The sequence below is a fragment of the Trematomus bernacchii genome, unplaced genomic scaffold (genome assembly GCF_902827165.1).
Source record: "Trematomus bernacchii unplaced genomic scaffold, fTreBer1.1, whole genome shotgun sequence".
NCBI classification, from domain to species: domain Eukaryota; kingdom Metazoa; phylum Chordata; class Actinopteri; order Perciformes; family Nototheniidae; genus Trematomus; species Trematomus bernacchii.
The window spans coordinates 5,116,509-5,136,342 of record NW_022987685.1 but is presented as its reverse complement, the minus strand read 5'-3'; the positions used below and the strand labels follow the sequence as shown (position 1 = coordinate 5,136,342).

The window sequence follows — 19,834 nt, the reverse complement described above, 5'->3', positions numbered from 1 at the left end:
CATCCCCTACTTACTTTCTAGACTCCTGGGTTTCATAAATCTGGTCTGTAAAATGTTAAGAAACTTTAAAATGTTATGATACCTAAAGGAAGATTTGGGTTGTATAGCAGCAACACAAACACATACTTTATACAGCGAGAATTCGTGCAGGTCTTGAGTGTTTGAGGAGCCAGAACAATAGTACTGATAATACAGCATTAATGAATAATCTACAAGCAATCCAAGAGCTGAGATCAATCTGCTAAATACACACACACATACACAAGAAGGCTAATTGTGTTGGCAATCAAAGCTGAGAGCAAGAGATCAAAAGCTCAAGTAGAGTTCCTATGATCTGATTATCATTAACTGATTTAGTAGAGATTTCAATCCCTCTGCCTTTTATCCAGTTTGGACTTTGGGTCAGTCAATTCTAAATGTTATGCCGATTGATCAGACCTGCTTCTCATTTAATCACTGAAACGATTTCAGTCTTTTTCTTTTCTTTAGAAGACATCTCCAATAGGCGCTCTTTATCCCATCGAGGCTTAGATAAGCAGCAACCTCAGTGTCTGAAGTGTGAATAACTTTCTCTTTTTTTAAAAATATAGTTTGGTATGTAAGTCAAAGAGAACATTATCCTACTTTTCACTTATTCATTACTGCCGTTATGGTCTCAATAGCTAGTTTCAAGTCTTATTGAATACGGCATAATGTTCGCTATGTAAATGATAGTCCAATTCATAGTAATACAGAAGCTGAAACAGTGTATGCTTTACGGTGGGACTTCTTACCTATAAGCAGTGTGTTTACACTTCATGAAAGTTTATATTTGAATTTGATCTAGCCTAAAAATGTCACATGATCAGTTGTACTTTGCTCCAGCCTCGAGTCACTTTTGCAACGACAAAATGGCAAACTTAAAGCTACAAAACGGCATTCTATAAACCAATTATTTGTCAATGTTTTCCAAGCAAATCATTTGAACATTACGAAACACGATTCTGATTGCTTGTTAGAGGATGGAGTATGAACTTTGGTCTCAGTTATTAAAGTCAGACATAGGATGCTCAACCATAAGTCAAAACATCATCCAAAAGTGCAACACACACCACATATATATTATGGTGTCACATCATTTGAAGACGTCTCGGGTCTTTTAACATAGCAGATGGTGAGTGGACTAGACCAGCCCAGTGCTGCTAAGAAATAAGTTCATATAGATTGTTTCTGCACCTCATCATTTCAACCAATGCAACAGAGTTGATGGGAGAAAGTACTGCACACCTTATGTAAAAAGGTAGGAAGAAAGTGTGGAGCACTGTAAAGTCACACTCCATACTTTTCAATCTCAAGCTTCTGAGAAATGTTCAAAGATAAACGCGATTAAAAATACATACAAATACTTCAATAATATACACTAGACCAACACAACATAGTTGGAGTTATGTAGCCTACTGTACCAACAGGGAAATAAACCAAGACTGGGACTTGTTGACGGTGTAGCAACTCTGATAGGTCATGTTGGAAAGGTGTACATTCCTACTTATTTACCTACAGTGTAATCATCTGGATTTATCTATTTTTCGGGGGAACACTTTATTCTAACCCCAAAAATGTAATTGAAGTTGTGTTGCCACCTTGCTTACCTTGCCTTGTGTTGTGTATCAGAAAGCTCTGACTCTACACAGCTCCCTGTGGAACACCGCTAGATTCAAAAGTAACTCTCAACGTACTCTGACCTCAGCTCACTCACGGCAGGTGTACACACCTCCTGTACAAAGACACACACTAAATATCTGCACTGATTCACACACCACAACAAGGCTCAACCCGCTGAGTTACACATGCTTGTATCAACTGAGCTTGTGTTCGGAATTGTTCAATATTTTCGTTTTCCAAACCTTAGGAGTATACAAAAACATGAACACACACACATAGACCGCCTCTCTCCCCGTCTGAGTGCCCTCTCCATTGCTCTGCCTCTCTTAGTTAGGGCTGAAGAGGCTTTTTTGTAGCCTTGAAATAAGCCTTTCACCGCACGGCTGACAGACAGCCCCCACGAGGGAGGCTGGATGGGTCTGCACTGAGTGCAAGGTGAGAGGGCTGGGGGCCGACAGGCTTGGGGTGTCTGATTGGATTAGGTTCTAGTTGGAAGTGTGTTGGAACGGGGTCGTTGAGAGGTGAACACTCTGGGGCTCTGGGGATGATAAAGCGGTACAGGAGAGGCAGGACTGGCCTGGCATGTAGCCAGACACAGAGGCTGGGGAGGGGTTCAGAGGTGGGTAGTTAAGGTTAAAGTGTGTTAGAAATTGCATGCTATCAAAGCGTGTTTGGTTCCTCTTCCGATCTCAACTGCAGTGATTGCCACAATTGGTGTTCAGTAACTGCCCAACATGTTCTGCATCATCACAAGACCAAAAGTCTTCCTTGTGCACAAGAAATTGTATAATTTATAACACTAATAATATGTATGCTCACTATAGGATGAGTCCTTTTCATTCTGGACATTTTTCTTAGACAACCCTTAATGTTATCGTATGTTAAAAACTGAATATCTTAAAGGGTTTTGCTTCCTGATTTGGCAGATTTTAAAGACCAATTGTATTAAAAAAAAATGTTAAAGCTTTGTGTGGTTTGCTGCTTATTATGAACGTTGAAGCCGTTATTATGATATCTGGCTTCACTATCCTCAGACAATGCTTTTCCTAACTTTATAGAATTTTAGGTTGAACTCACCTTGTAGAGCAGTCCGTTTAAAATTATCTCAGAAAAAGAGGCTGCAACCGCTGACACAAAGAAAGACAACATGTGTCATAATTATCTCTCTTTTGTGTCATTTGGGACAGAAAGTGATTTCACTCGACTCAGGTGCTTCAATCTTGGGATTTTTGAAGAATAACAACTGACATAAAGAGCAATTATGGTTAGACGATGGCTGAAGCAAAAGAAAAGAAATGAGTCTGTGAACTGCATGCGTTTCAGGATTATTCACACAACGCTAGAATTCAATTTAAAAAGAAACTAGTCTCTCTTTTCAGTTTCTAAAAAATCTGAAAATTAGCTTTTTAGCCTCTTATTGATTAAATAAAACCATCTGTCACTACATTTTTTTTCTGACACTCCAATGCCACTGGCAGCATGGAAAGTCAAGGCATCAGGCATCTGGTATCCAGGCATCCCTTTACCTAGCAACAGCTTCAATCTCCCCCAGGGGGAACCCAGGGCATTCCCAAGCTAGATAAAATGGATAATCCATCCAGCATGTTCTGGGTCTATTTCCGGATTTCTCCTACCAATTGGTACAAACAAACCTCTAAAGGAAGGCGCCCATGAGGCTTCCAGATCACATGAAGTCACCAGTAGCTCTACTCCAAACCCTCACCTGATGCCTGAGCCCCTTCACTTTAAACTCTACCAAAAACACAAAAAGATGAACACTGACAAAATAAACTTTAAGAAAAAATGGCAAGAAAGACAAATTGAAAAGGAGACAGCAGGAAATAGCTAAGCAGTTTATGATTTGTCATTGGCTGTTGGGCAGGATCTGTAATCCAACAGGCCAATGGAAAAAAGCCCTTTGGCCAACGAGTCACCAGGCATCACTATCCATTTCACAATTAAAATATACGGAGGGGGAGCTGAGCTTGGCTCAGTCGGGGGGTCTGAATGCCTGAGCTCACATTCGTCTTCCAGTCAGCAGGAGGAGAGAAAGCATCAGACTAAGAGGATTAGCCCAAATCCTTGCTGATTTTCCTTTTTCTGCGGGTTAAGAGGAGCCAAATCGAAGCCAAATGTCCCAGCCGACCGCCAAATGAGCATTATGCAATCTCTGCCTGATTGTCTGGGGTTTTGGGGCTTTTTGTTTCCCTTAAAAGGTTTCTTGTTCAGAGATGGAAATCCAAATGATACGGGGGCCGCCATAATGTTTTTCAGATCACTTCAGCAATGCAGTTGAGTTCTTTCTATGGAAACCCCGAGTCAAGCAAGCCAAATATCAATGACATACAACAATCAAGCCATATATGCTTCCCTCTACAATCCACAACATGGACTGTGTAGCTGCTTCTGGTAAGGAAGCCTCCATCCACTTTGAAGTGAACAAGCTGCGTCTTTTTCTTTGCTTTGTAACCCTCATGAAGCATTAAGGATGCTGAGAGGGGAGAGGCACTGACCTTAATGTCTCTGAGTGTTTGTAATCTACAAATGCCCTGCATAGGCCATCAAAGAGCAGGATGAATACTGAAATTGTAAGCTTGGTTCTCCCTCACACAATCTTTACCATAGCCAATACAAAACCATATCCTTTTAATAACAGTGAGTCACTGTCTTGCTCACATACATCAGTGCAGCTGAACCCTTCTGTCATGTGTGGAGTCTAATCATCATTAGACAGTACATTTCCACTTTTCATTAGTGATATGTGACCATTGATGCACTCTGTTTAACATCCATCAATGTAATTTGATTTTTCTTCCCTGTATTTATACATCTGTGTTACAAATTCTCAATTTGGGCCGCACTTGAATAAGGTAAAGGTACTGCGGCGTAGTTAAACACCTTCCTTCCAATGTGTATCTCTTGTCCATATAAATGAAGTGTTAACACCATGCTTCACAGATGCAGAGCACACAAGTCTGTATCTATATCGGCCTGAAGACAACCTTTAGCAACATTACTCCACCCACATGAAGTAGCACTTGGCTTTGCGGCAACACAAAAAGTAGTTATTGAGATATTTGTGTGCAGAACAAGAGGAACCAGCATAAAAACCAGAGGAATAAATCACAGAGTAAGTATGTAAACCGAGCCAAATGAAGCTTAAATAAAAACACCATTAAGAACTTTTCCTCTTTGTGTGTCAATGAGAAAAGCTGCTAAGAAGCTCCAACTAGATTAAGCAAGGCTAAAGCTCCCTCCCTTCAGCCCATAATCGTGTTAAGTCATCTTGGTTATTTAATATAAGTTATCAAACTCTGCGGTTGGCCTCACATTCTCAAGTTGTGTGAGTCGTTGTTTAATTTGGCTGTGGAATTGGCGGGTGTAGTGAATAAAACGTGAGCAGCAATAACAAGTTGCTTAGATGGTTTTGGCAAAGAGGCGACCTGTGGTCCGGCAGTCAAATATAATTAAATCTGCTGTCAGATTTAACTTTGATTTCTCACTCTGAATTTACACAGCTGACAGGATTGAGGTGATTGAAATATATGGGGGGCACCTGGCCTGAACCGTGTAGTGTTGTTGTTTTGATTCCTTTTGGCACTTTGTAGCCATGGTGACAGCAGCGGACTGACTTCTTCAACTACAGACACTGTGAGGGTGTTTGCTTGAGAGGGTACAGGCACAGCAGCAAGGCCTCCTGGGAAAAGCGGACTGTGTGTAGTCAGAGTTTGGCTCAATTTAGCCTCTGGTCAGCCACCCTCTAGGCTTTCTGCCCAGAACTCAAAACCAGTGTGTGTGTGTGTGTGTGTGTATATGTGTGTGTGTGTGTGTGTGTGTGTGTGTGTGTGTGTGTGTGTGTGTGTGTGTGTGTGTGTGTGTGTGTGTGTGTGTGTGTGTGTGTGTGTGTGTGTGTGTGTGTGTGTGTGTGTGTGTGTGTGTGTGTGTGTGTGTGTGTGAGTGTGTTTGACTAGAGTGGGGGAATGCTGGCAAGTTATAGGGTCTGAGTGGCCATCTTGAAAAGAGGGCATGTCTTTCATCTTTTATTGAGATATCCAGTGGTGACTGAGCCTGGCCTAGTTCCTTTCACCCTCTCGCCTCGGGCAACAGCGAAATCCAACTGTACAGTTGCGTGTTACTGTGTGTGTGTGTGTGTGTGTGTGTGTGTGTGTGTGTGTGTGTGTGTGTGTGTGTGTGTGTGTCAAGGAGAGTGACAAGTGCGCCCCGAGGGGTCAGAAGGAGGTGATGAGCTCTGATCATGCTGCCCTTCTCCTGCCGCTATCAAAGCACTCATACGCCAAGCGAGTCTATCTATGCCAATGTCAGGGATTTTTTCCTTCAATTTCCCATCCTTCCTCCAGCAGAAATCCCAAGTTTCACAAGGTATAAAGGTCGAAACAACAACTCCAAGCCGCAGATATTGCAGATACTAAGCCGGATGTGATGGTTTTATATCCTTTTTTTGTATAATTATTACATTTTTCAATGTTTTATCATGCATACACATATGCACAGCCAAAAGGAAATAAAAAATGTAATCTCCCAAAATCCAGCACATAAAGAAATAACACTAAAATGGTCCACAAATTAAAATAGTCAAATCTTCTTGCCATGTAGAATCAAAGCTACTGTAGCTATATCTCAAAGCAAGCCCAAGAACATTCCAAGACAACACATTCTCAAAACTGCTACTTTAATGAAGCATGATGTTTTTCACACGCCACAAAGCATCCTACTGATCATTTCTGCACTCTGACAACACTCACAACGCTCTACAACAGTAGTAACACCCAACATTTGCTGTCACGGATTGCTCTCTTTTTCACTTCTCTCCTCTTCGGCCAAATGTGAAATTGGCCTCCGATCGGCTCATTCTTCCGCCAGCTGGGATGCTTACTCTTTGGGGCCCGTAGCTCCGAGTGATCATGGGTTCAGGACAACATCCCTCGCACATCTCTATCCTCCACCCCTGCACTGGATATCCCATCAGCTGCTGGCCCGTTCCCTGTATAGGACATCAATGTTCTTCCCTTGCCAGATTCGTAGATCATCTCTCCTTCCTTGCACATGCTCCCCCTTTCTCTCTCATGTGCTGTAGCTCTCTGGATCAGAACCATCAGCAGAGTTTCAGGTTTTCTTTGTTGCTCCTGCCGCTGTCTTGCCAAAAGTCACTTGTCTGGCGCTGACGAGTGCTGGCTGGAATTATGTAATGATACTCCCCACCCCACCCCCCGAAACACTTTCACGGTGAGATGCCCAGCATGCAGGCATGGAGATAAGAGTTGCTACTTTAGAGCAGGATATCTGGGTCCCAAACTGGCTTTTACTAAAACACTGACATTTCCTGAAACTGTATGGCCATTTTAATGTGTAGATCTTGTCAAAAACAGCAATTGGTTTACTAACCCTAACCATTCTTGCTGGTTCTGCCATGTCGTGCATAACACATCTGATACAACTCTTGAACAAGCTGTGAACTTTAACATATAAACTTCATATGGCAAACTTGTTGGCACGCAGTTGCTCAATTACACATCCAGCAGGCATGGATTAACAATATCATTCATGTCATGTTTTGGTCACCTGATGAATGGTACTCTAATTTAATCTCTCTACAAACAAACCATGTAGCCTTCAACGTCAGATTATATTTGAAGCCATCGCGACCTACGACACCTTTTTCTGAAACTTAAGGGTCAATTCTATTTTCCAGGTATCAGAATTTGTTGTTGTCCCCGGCTCATTCAGGACTTGTGGTGACCAAGCCAAGACTCCCTCGGGTGGTCAGGCTAGCAAATTCTGTTGACAGTTTGAAAATCAAATATTCTCTAAATAAAATGTCCGACCTGGAGTTTTAACATGACTTTAACAAACCAGAACATGATTGGTACCCATCTTCTGAGCATCACTCATATCAGTGCGACAAGGTGCCTGTGCAGAACCTAAAAGATATAACAAGATGATACCCTATCCAGAGAAAGCCTGTTCAACCTGTTGCTGTCTGGCAGGTGATAAAGGAGAATCTGCTCATACAACCATACTACATTTCTGCTTCATTTCTTTACATTTTTACTTATTTTCATCTTGTGTCGCATAAACCGACAGTTATTTTTTGCATTTTAGATGGTAGCGGTGACTGGAAAATTGCTATATAAAATGCAGTCCACTCACTTGGCTTGGATCACAAATGTTAACAGTCCCCTTTCTTTTCCATTTCACACCAGCCTCCATTCACCTCAAATCACCCCCTTAATGAATCTTAAACTCTTAGACACGGTGATTAACCCACTTTCCTGTGCAAACAGCTAATAAAAATGTTTTAAATCAAACCAAACCAAAAACTGTTCTCCGAATGATCTGGCCCACAACTTCAGCTCGTACCCAGTGTGCATATCTTAACGACATCATTAAAGCGATAATGGCCGTTGTTTCATGGTAATAATCCGTGCCTTGTTATTGAGAGGCTCATTGTTCTGATGATTGGGAATTCATAAATAAAAGAGCAATATAACTTTCTGAAGATCTCTCTATGACCACTAAAGTGTTACTGATGATAAATCGATGGAGATAACCACATCTATTTACAGAGTTGGCAGGCTGGGATGTGACTGTGCGTGGCTGTGGCTGCTCTGCCTTTGTTCTTTGTTCCCCATTTTCAAAAGTGTTTTTCAACGGAACTAGTTTAGAATATGAAATATAGCAGGGATATGAGAAAAAAAACAAAAACATAATGTCTAACCAGCGTTATGAATCATTGCCATTCATTAAAGTGGCAAGTAGTATGTAGTCAACATCTCTAAGTAGTCAGAAGGATGTAGAAACATTAAAAGCAGGGTTAGGTTTGGGAGCTTTTGAAAATGTGCATTTCAAAATATAGTCTTAGTTTCAGAAAAATAAAGAATTAGTGTAACTTGTAAACCGCTTTCTTCTTTTTTGACAACTTAATTTTAGATTTTAACATTAAAAAAAGAGTATCTGATACATCTTTACATATTTTGAGTTAACACATGCTTTTCTCTATAAACCCTACTCCTGATAGCTTGTCCTGCCTGGGATTTAAGTATGTTTCAGAATGGAGTAAGTTCCATTCTCATACACATGTGCATCTGCTCATTGGTTAGGCTAGAAATGCTATTCTTTTAAAAAAAATAATGTTTAAAGTGGAACAAGTAGCCTAACAGCTGTACGTGGAGCCAAATATGGTCAAGATGTAAGCTTTATGAGATAATTGCCTCCTTAGAAAAAAAAACCTGTTTTGTCTCGTAATGGCACTTCACTTTGTTGCTTCTGATAACCGCCACGGGAAAACTAGCGTGCGCATGTTTAAACTTGTGTGTATTTCCAACTCCAACTTCTCATGCAGCCGTTAACTGTGCAAAACAGGCTTTTTCACATCTGATGCCAGGAAAGTTTGGCTTCACTGGAACGGCATGCTTCCATGTGCTTTTCTTTAACCGGAATACCCAGATTTCCTATTTAATTAAAGGAAACAGTTGTTGCTTGTATTATTTAAGTGGGAGGAATGAAACAAAGTACAGGAAGTCTATCATTCTATCGAGTTGTGTCATAGGCCCTACTTTTGTGTTCCAGTGAATTGGTAACACTTAACATTAATGTCAGTGAGTTCATGGCTTACACTTCACAAATATTACTAAGTCAACTCATTTTGTCTCAGATTGGGGATCTGTAAATCAGAATAAAACTACAAACACCAAACAATATGGACCTATAGCACTAATTATGAACCTTGTTTCTAGAGTAGATGTTCCGGAAATCACAGCTTCCTTTTGAAATCATGCATCAAGGCCATGCATGAAATTGGATAAAGATTAAAAAGCAGAAAGTGGACAATTGTGTGTCTATCTGTGTGTGTGTGTGTGTGTGTGTGTGTGTGTGTGTGTGTGTGTGTGTGTGTGTGTGTGTGTGTGTGTGTGTGTGTGGTGTGTGTGTGTGTGTGTGTGTGTGTGTGTGTGTGTGTGTGTGTGTGTGTGTGTGTGTGTGTGTGTGTGTGTGTGTGTGCAAGAGACACGCAGGAAGATAGTGGGACAGCCTGTAGTGGACGGAACTCTGCCAAGAATCATTTCCTGTGGGTTCACTTTCACAGTTTAGTCAGAAGCAAATCCAGAGGAGCCCTTTCTTTCTCTCTGTGTCTTCCAGCTGTGTGCAGTTGTGTACCTGTGTTCCTCTTTGCAGAAAGAATGTTGGAGGAAATTGGAAACATCTTCCATATGGCCAGGCACATGGTTATGTTCAGCTGCGGTGTGAAAATGATCTGACTCCAATTCACAGAGACGATTCCAAAAAAAACGCATGCGCTCAACATCCAGCACTTCTATACTGCAGTCTGTGCATTGCGCCCACATGCTCTTATTTTCCCATTTCATTTCAGGCTAAATCTCATACTAAGCGTATCTCTCTATCCTCTTCCATCACCTAGGAGATTAATATTGGCGATTGCATTGTACAGTATGTATTTGGCGTTTAACATGTTTATCCCTATCCTGCCTTCAAAAACAAAAAAATCTATGTTTGAATGCTTGTCTTGGCTCAGTGTGTAGGAGTCACCATGACTTTAATAGCTTGCTACACAAAGACTAATGAACCATCAAAATACTATGCCGCTCACCCATCCAGCTAAGCGCTAAAAGAACCTTTGGTATCGTAGAAAGGTAACGTAAAAAAACGGAAAGGCACTAACTCATACTTCACTTGTGAGTTTACAGTTACACAAATACAGTCTGGACTAAATGACTTACTGAGAAATAAGTGAGAAATGTGTTTTAATTAAGTGGGGAAAATGTTAATAACCATTTGTTAGAGAAGCCGTCACTTAGAAAGCTGGCTGCGTCTCTTCTCTTTTTTCGTGTTCGTATAATTTAAAAAGAGGAAAGTGCGGGAAAGGAGACATGACCAGACTTCAGCTCCACCCAAACATAATACATTGTAATCACTAAAGCAGCTTATTCATTTCTTCATTCTACCTGTGTTTTGGAAAACTGAAAAACCAGATCTTTCAGTTTTCGCCTCACTTTTTTTGAGGTTTCAACATTTAAATATAATGTCTCTAACAGTTGGATACAGCCTTTAAAATACTTTCCGTGATGTTTTGTCTCTGTTTTCCGGTTCTATATCAAACCACTCTCTCTCTCCAGGTTGTAAAATATGCATGGAGGAGGGAAGTAATGAGGTGGTGGAGGTGGGGGGTGCGGGGATGTTCTCAGCTCGATTAAGTATTTACACCCCGGACCATCTGGACCACGAGAGATCCACTGTGAGATTGAAGAGATAGAGACAAAGAAGGACAGAAACAACGTGAGAGAGCGAGAGAAATGAGGAGAGGATGAGGGGAAATGAGACATGCTGTCTCCATTAAGTGCATGATTCTACTGTGTGGTTCTGCTTTAGTTTGGGGAAATGTGATCCGAACCCAAGGGAGGGCTAATCGTCAACACACTTGTATTAGAGGAATCATTTTGTGTGTGTGTGTGTCAAGTCTGAAACAAACTGAAAACTGAAGGAGGCTTCAAAGTGGGAATTTGTACCTAGGATATAGATGTTTGTGCTACTCTGCTGCCAATATGCCTCAAAGCAACAGCTTTAAAACAGTGACAAACTACTAATAACCCTTTCACTACAACTCACTCAGTACTCCTCTGAACTGATTGTTATTCAACCATGTTGGGATTACTTCTAGGTCAATTTAGGTTCAACTCAGATTATATCTAGCTACTTTTAATCCTATTTTTTGTTTTATTTGTATGTATGTTTATGTATGTACCATAAACCCAAGTACAATTCATCGTATGTGTTAACCTACTTGGCAATAAACCTGTTTCTGATTCAGATTTTCTGATAAATATTATAATAATGTGGGTCCCGTTATTCCTATTCAATGACTTTCCTCACAGTTTCTTTTACATTAGACTACATTTTTCATCTTGTTATTTGGAAAACATATGACAACATTTTATCTCACTCACTTATAGTTATCAGTCAAATGCTTTAAAATGAAGCATATAGGTGAGGATTGAATTGAGTTAAATGGAGAGTAGAGAGATAAGTATGAGATGAGGATGTAGAAGGACTGATGTGTCTGTGTGAAGTGTGATGCCCCCTACTGTTCAGCTTAAAGAAGCCCTGGGGGCTGTTTCTATAAACCCTCCTCCCTCCTTGTTTGTCCAGTTTTTCTGTCTTTCTCTTTCATTCAAGTACAAAAATAGTCCACAGTGAAGGATTACAGTATACAAGAACACATAAGCACTAGCAGACGCAAATACACCTATTAATTTACATAACACAAACATGCTCGCGTAACTGTACAAACACGTCCATTAATTACACTCCTATAATAAATACTAGACATAAAATCCATAGCAAATTGTCAACCATTGCAAGTTTGTTGTGGTTGAATGCTACCTTACGTAAAAGTGCTGAGCTGTCAGACGATCTTTTCATCCATAATGGAGCAGTAAAACCCCCCCTCGCATCTTCAAAAGATGTGTGAAGAGAGCATACATTATAAATACCCTTGGACTATCGCACCAACACCCTGTAAATGTTGGTGTGTGATTACTGCGGGACTCAAGGCATCACATATGGTTTCTTGGCGTTACATTTTTATAAACGCTGCAACAAGTCCTCCAACTCATACGACCAAATGGGCCGATTGTTCAAGCCCTTATTACGACCAAATGTGTCGTTTGTTCAAGCGCTTAATACGACCTATAATTACGCTTTAAAGTGTTCGCCCTCTAGTGCTCCCGTTGAATGCAAACGTTACAGATGGTCGTTTATTCACAAATAACCCTCTCTGTAAAATCCTAAATCGTAGGATAGTTTGGCCATTCAAACGCTTTTTGATTAGATTTCTAGCGAGAAGTGTATATTGTACTTTTAGAATCCACGTCCAGTCGATATGTAGGATCTATAGTTTGATAGATATTACGAAGATGAGGGGGGGGGGGGGGGGCTGGGCTGGACCCGTCCAATTCCAGTTTTGGATAGGCTGTCGTGGTTCCATTCCATTTCAAAGAGCTGTTGACGCTCGGCGTAACCTTGTCGCACTGCCACTCCAACATCCAATCACAGGGCTTGAGGACTAATCACTGGGTTTGTAAAGCAAGGCGGATGTTGTGGTCCCATACGATAGCTGGGGATTCTGGGTAGTGTAGTGTCTTCGGAAACTCTGTAGTGTCTACACTCCGAAAAAACTATTTGTTTCTCCGAATCGAAGGTTAAAAACACAAAAGCATTGTACACAATTTAAACCAATTAATATTGTGTAATTAACAAGGATAAACTGATGTTTTTTAGTGGATGAGTAATGCAGATATCACTGTGTAATCATTTGACAGTGAGGGGAATACATCCGGTTTTATTATGAAAACTTCGAGACCGGAAAAACTGTTTTCACCCACGCTAACTCAAATCATCTTCGTAATATTTATCAAACTATAGATCCTACACATCGACTGGACGTGAATTTTAAGAGTACAATATACACTTCTCGCTAGAAATCGAATCAAAAAGCATTTTAATGGCCAAACTATTCCACAATTTAGGATTTTCCAGAGAGGGTTATTTGTGAATAAACGTCTGCAATCAAGCATGTTGTTTCTTACACGACCACTAGAGCACCTCTAGTGGTCGTGTAAGAAACAACATACACTTTAAAACGTGTCTCTGGGTCGTAATAAGGGCTTGAACAATCGGCCTATATGGTCGTTTTTTTGTAGGAGGACAGGCTGAAACAAAAGTAGGGGTATTAATACTCAAAATTTAACAATATTGGTTTTTGAAAGTCCATTTTGTAGGCCCAACCAATAACCAACATGTTTGGGGGATAAGGCAAATATTTAAGCCAATATCCAAATTGTCTGGATTTGAGCCCATACAATTCCAATTTCAATTGTTTTATTATGTAACTAATATAATTGCTTGCTCCAATACATTATTTTCTTTTTCCGGAATCAATTTATGTAATATATTATCTGGTTTAAGAAGACTAGAAAAATTGATCTACTTCTTTTATGGAGAAATTAAAACTGAACCGTGGATCAGGATATTATGCTAATCTGATCTAAATATAACATTAATATCATTCAATCCATCAAATGAAATGTACTGCAGTGACTTCCTGATATGTAAAGCTCCTAGTATCGTCTGAAAAAAAAGGATTTAAAGCTGGTAAGAAAGCACTATCTGCTTCTCTCAGTTTGAGGATCAAAAAGGTTTACTGAGTATTTCATGGGTCTACTTGGAGCAACAAAGTCTTAAGAAGAGTTCTGTCAGCCTGCATTCATCACACAGTTTTGCAAAGCTGTGGCAAATCCTAGCGACTTTGCCTAATCCACAAGCACCTTTCCGTCTGTTTACTCTGATGCAGTATAAACATTTGATCGGTATTTAAGACAAGAATAGGAAGAGACAATTTAAGATCTTATTCAAATGTCCTCAAGCAAGAGTCAGAGTCAGAACTCATTGGGTTTAGGGTTCAGCCCTTCACTTTCTCCACCTTCTGCCATTGCCAGAAACTCTAAAAGATCGAGCATTGAAAAAACTGCTGTGCCCATTCTAAACATGCCTGAACAGAACAGCCTGAAAGTGCGGCCTTTGATATTGCTGTTTGGCGATTCGTTGAAAATGTACTAATAACTTCACACACTACGTCACCTTACTACTTCCTTAAAGGTCACCTATGATGCAAAATCCACGTTTTCATGTATTTTATACATAAACATGTGCCCCATCTGTGTAAAGAGATTCTGAAAGTTGTAGGAAAAAATACCCCCTCTCTTTTCGTCCTGATCCATTTATATAAAAACCTGTCTGAAAATGAGCTGATCAGATTTTGGCCACTTTATGATGTCACAACGTTTTTTTGGCATTTGTAACCATTAGCCAATAACAAACCAAGGTAACACCCCCCCCCCCCCCCCCCCCCCCCCCCCCACCTTATCACCTGAATCTCCTCCTAGGGCACCATTGTGTTCTTTTTAACCAAATATCTCTCAGAGGGGCGTGGGGAGTGGCTCCTTATTTTCATCTAAAGTAACAGACAGCGAATCAGCACTTTTGAAACAGGGCTGAAACAGAGGGGATTATGGGATGCTGCAATGATCTGTTTGGTATTTCGAGCCAAACACTTCAGAGACATGTTTTGTATATAACTGAGACCTATAATATATTGATGACAAATAGAATAATAGGGGACCTTTAATGCAGAGGAAAATAATGTAGAACTACTTTACCTGACAGAGAAATTTTTCTGGTTACATCCCATGTTCTCACAATATATAAGAAGTTTTAGGTACATCTACCACTGTCAAATCCAACAAGTTATAGAACGGTCAAAAGTAAGGTCAAGTTTGCCTGTGGCACCCAAATCACCTGGGGATTTCATTTCCAAGCCGATTGCTTTAAACATATGCAACGCGGTCATGGGGTTTATATTATTTTTTACCGCAGGTATTTTGCTGGTGGCAATGTTATTCCTTTTTTAAGTTAGTATCAAGTCCTACACCAAGGGAAACATTTTACTCAACAGGGGAGAAACACTACAGTTGACTTAGTCTGAACTTCTTTGTTGACTCCAGGGAAGTGGATAAGACTCCAGAGCCCACCCCTGTTACTGCTTTTTTATACAAAGGTTATTCATATTGAACATATCTGTGTCCACAGCATCACGCCTGCCAAAACAGACCAACAGAGGGACAGATTATTTGCTTTATTGTGAGTTCCTGCTGTTTTATGCCATAGCACAAAGTCCTTTAAAAAATGTTCCATGATAGAAGTTATCAATGGTCTCATAGATGCTGTAAACACTTAATGTTCAAGGTGATTTCATCCTCGTTTGACATATTCACTTGGGTTTAGAGTCCGACACCGTGGGCCAACCATAACAAAAGGAAGGACAGACGAAGGGAGTAACAGGCAGCAATGAGAAAAAAGAATGGGCAGTGAATTTAAACTGAATAAAAGCCTTGGAACCGCTTGGAACACAAATCTCTCAACAGCACAGCGACAAACACATCCTGACTTTGACCTTCAATGCAGGTTTTTTAACAAGCAGTTTTACCTCCTTTCCAAAATTGGCAATTTGTCAGTATATTGGTAAAACGTTTTATCTATACCTATAAAGATATTTACATCCCAACATTAAGTCTCACCTCCTTTCTTAAGTTTTATACCGCAATGGCAATGTCACGCTTTAAACTACATCGACGACTCTCATCAATAAAGAGATTTGTCATCAAGTCACTGACATATTGGTGTTCAATGGCTGTCCACTCAGATGTTGTCCAGAAAAAAAGCTTGAATACACTTAAGCCACAAACAGTTATAGTTTCTCAACTGTGAAGATTGTGTGTTTTGCTTATTGGCACAAGACAAGCCTCTATGGAGCACCACTGATCTAAAATGTCCTCAGTTCATTAACTCAGCTGCCCTGAATTTTTTTTCCCCTTTCAGTGCTGTTAAGTTTCCCCCTGTGTGAGACCTGGCAAGTTGATCTACGCCATCTGACAGTTCAAGACAGTAAACCTATTCATCTTCCCCCATCTTCCTTGTTTGATCCTACAGCCCTGAGACTTCAAAGCCTATAGGCCAGTGGATTGTGGCTGTCCACACACCACGACAAGCTGACAGCTACAAGTAACTGAGGTACACCCCACACAAAATACCCACCAAAATGTGGTCGGAGGTCCTCTTTGAAACATGCTAATTTCATGCTAATTCCTTTTTTTTCCGGACAATGATGCCAACCGGCAGCCAAATAGCTTTTTTAGTCTCTGCCAATTTAAGTTAAACTCAGATTAAATTCAACCGTTGCTGTGTTGTTTTTTTCATTCTCAAGCTCTAGCATTATTCATACACTGCAACAATTAAAACATCAACAGGCGAAGGAGAAAAATACGTACATTATTCATATCTGTGCTACAGGGAGACAGGCAGTCAGAGCTAATGAGCGGCTGAAGCTTTGAAGTCATGGAGCCCTCAGTGAGGTGAACGGCATGAATTAAGTCCCACCACCAGACACATTTAGCTATGTGCGAATGCCCTCTAGTCTTGATGGCTAAATTTGGCCAGTTTTATGAGCCCTGTGTTGTCTATATTCTACATTTTCATTAGGATATTTGAATATAATTGAGTCTACTGTAAACCCTTGTTCAGGAGGTCAAGCTCAGTTACAGAGCAGTATCCCAGGAGCTGGTAGGGAGTGTAGAACAAAGAGGAAATTCATATTCCATAAGAATATGAGCACAAGATACACTTGTTGTGAAATGGAGGGGAATGAATGCTTGGCTTTTTCCGCAGCTCAAAGCGGGGGAAGTGTGAAGTGTTTCGCTGAAAGGCAGCTTTGCTAAACAGACGCGGCTCTGCCAGCCAGACATGACCCCTTTTGATGGCACTGCCGGTGCCCGCCATCCTGCCCTGTGCCACGCTGATACGCTATCTGCCCGAACAGATGCCTGCTCTGGCCTCACAGCGTCACTCTCCGGTCCCCCACTTAACTCCTAGCTGCCTGCTGATGTTTTGTCCGCCATAGCGCTCTATATCAATCTTGTCTCCTTGAGGAAGCGCAGCAGAGAGATAACCGAGACCTACACTGACCTCGCTGTTAAAGGGAAGCGGCTTGCTGATGAAAGGTATGAGGTTAGACATGACATTAAGACATCCGGCAACAGCAAAAACGGTGTAAGCGTTTGGCCTACCTCCAGAGTGAGCTCTCCAGCACCTTGGTGGAGTCAGCGTGGTAGTACTTGGTCAGGATCAGGATGACCTGCAAGACAAGGTGGAGAGAAGACCATTAGGATTATGCTGAAGAAAAATAGCAGGAATTGCAGTGGTTTTCACTTCCATGGAGGATGTTGAGCCTACAAATGTTGGAATTAAAGTGAACACGGTTTGTGTAGGACAATAAAAACAGAGAACAAATATTACTCAATGAGTCTTGATGCTACTATAAATACCTAAAGGCTTTGCTTGCCTAAAGCTACATCTCTGATCTTGTTTTATTTTCTTAGTAGTCCCAAATATAGTTAAAGATTGATGAACACTCAATGAGTTTACATAGTGGTGGGGGGTCTTGCTTTTATTTAATTGTTATTTAATTGTATTACAGTACGCCTTTCTCTGTTTTTCTGTCAGTCAGGACGAGAGTTGGGCCTGGGAAGACTGACAGCTGTTTTTTGTTGATTTTTGTTTACACTTCAAGCTTGACAGAAAAAGCTGTGATAACAACAACAATTTAGATTGTACTTTCGGAATCTTTGTTTAGGATGTTTGTCTGTGCAGAGAATCTGAGCTCTAGGTGCTCAGGCCCACGAGCAAACACAATCTCCAATATATGAAATGCAATTGATTTTGAAATGGACAGGGTCTACTTTGTGAAACTTGTAATGGACCATTTGAGGTCCCAACAGGGTGTAGAGGCCATTGGTCAGCCAATAGAGCCACATCATGCTTCCACTGTTTGGCCAAGAGTTTATCTAATCTCTTCTCTAAATGTATATTTTAAGCAAAGTCAACCATGGGGAACTCCATCTACACCGCTGCTGATTCTTATGCTGAGTATGGTCTGAGGGTGCTTTGAGAAACTATTATCCTGAACAAATAATGTCCTTGTTTGCCACTTTGATTCAAGAGATAGCTCACACAGAGCTTTTCCTGCTGTTCTTCGTAGCTTCCTTTGTGCCAGCTTAATTTTAGAATTTAGAACACATTTTTCTTGGGGCGATTTGATTACGAAATCTTTCTTTCATAGTTAATCTTTGTGTGATGATACAGACAATACCATTACAACATTTCCCAAGAAAATGTAATAAATAACTATAGGCATACATTATTCACGTGACCAAGACATCTTGGTCCAGAGCACAAACCCCATGTGTGAACACTGGATCATAGACCGTTGTCTTTCATATTTCTGAGAACTCTTGTTCTTGACAGCTAGGTCTGCTGGGATTTGCGTTGCCATGGCAAGAGTACCAGTGGGTCCGGCAGCACAGTGGGGCCTAGAGATGTGATTGACAGGGTGGCTTGCCGTCCTAGGTAGTGGAACAAGAGGAAAACCCAGGCCTGCCTTCAGGAAGTTGATTGACCTGAGGGATCCTGCCCAGAGGCAACTGCCAGCAGCAGGCCATGTTGAAGCTTCTGCTCCCAGGGAGTTAAGATGCAAACCCTGTCATGATACATCCTTAAGTAGAAAGCCTGTATCACCATATACTCTGTTGTGATAGCACATGATTATTTTAAGCCTCACGAAACCTTACATTTTTTAGTATGCTTGAAATTGTTAGAGTTTGGATGAAAATACAAGGCAGCTGAGAAGTTCAGGAGCCAAATATCTGCTTGGTGTCTTTACCCAATGGGATGTAAATGATGCTGTCTTACTCAGACAAAAAAAAAGGTATCTATTGTCAGAACAGTTAGTGTTATAAAACGTAGTATAAGGTTGTGCCCAAGACTTTCAGATCGCCCTCTTCTATCATGGTGAGGCCACTGTAGCACAAGATGCAGTTTGTATTCCAAAAGAAACCATTTTTATTCGACCCTCTATCAGCATGGCTGGTTTTTAAAATAGTTTTTTCCGCTTAAACTTGGTTAAAGTGTAGCCGCGCAGCTGGGGACAGAATTAGCTTTGAGAGCTCTGGACCAATTTCCACAACACAGACTGCCATCAAAGTGGAGTCTCCAGGCACTTTGCTCAAAGCTGCCCATAGTAAGAATATTCAACCCAAGTGGAGCTTTGCTTTCAATGCTGTTTGTGGAGTCCAGACAACCAGGAAACGGGATATTTCCCCGAACAGCAGCCCGCTTTTCAGGGCTGCTAGTGACGTCGTTAACAGCTCTAACCGATGAAGCAACAGCGTACACCTGCTTCTAAATGACGTTTTAACCCCTCTTGTGATGAAGAATTGCACAGTATTCTTAACTGAATTTGAAAAGGCTACCGTGTGAGGATGTCTGAGCGGTGCAACATGTAGCAAGTGTTCCCCAATTGGTCGTTGGCCTACTATAACTGATGTCTCTGGTAACAGGCTGTCCGCCTCTGCACAGCTGGCCTGGTTCTAATGAGATACCGGTGCAAAGCTTGACATTCGTTCCATGCAGGCAGTAACAGCAATGTTCTCCTTATCTTAAAGATTTACAATGCTCCCATTTGCATTGACTGATTCTACCAAGAAAGCTATCG

General features: G+C 41.0%; 1 protein-coding gene across 4 annotated transcripts in view; it reads right to left on the bottom strand.

Annotated features, from left to right (window-relative positions):
* The window catches only part of sorcs2 (sortilin-related VPS10 domain containing receptor 2), a 208,635-nt gene that overhangs the window by 131,097 nt on the left and 57,704 nt on the right, over window positions 1-19,834 (bottom strand). For all 4 annotated transcript variants that reach the window (XM_034136631.1, XM_034136632.1, XM_034136633.1 and 1 more), the window contains exon 2: window positions 17,352-17,419. In XM_034136631.1, coding sequence (XP_033992522.1) covers window positions 17,352-17,419 — 68 coding nt within the window. The remainder of the gene's footprint in view (window positions 1-17,351; window positions 17,420-19,834) is intronic.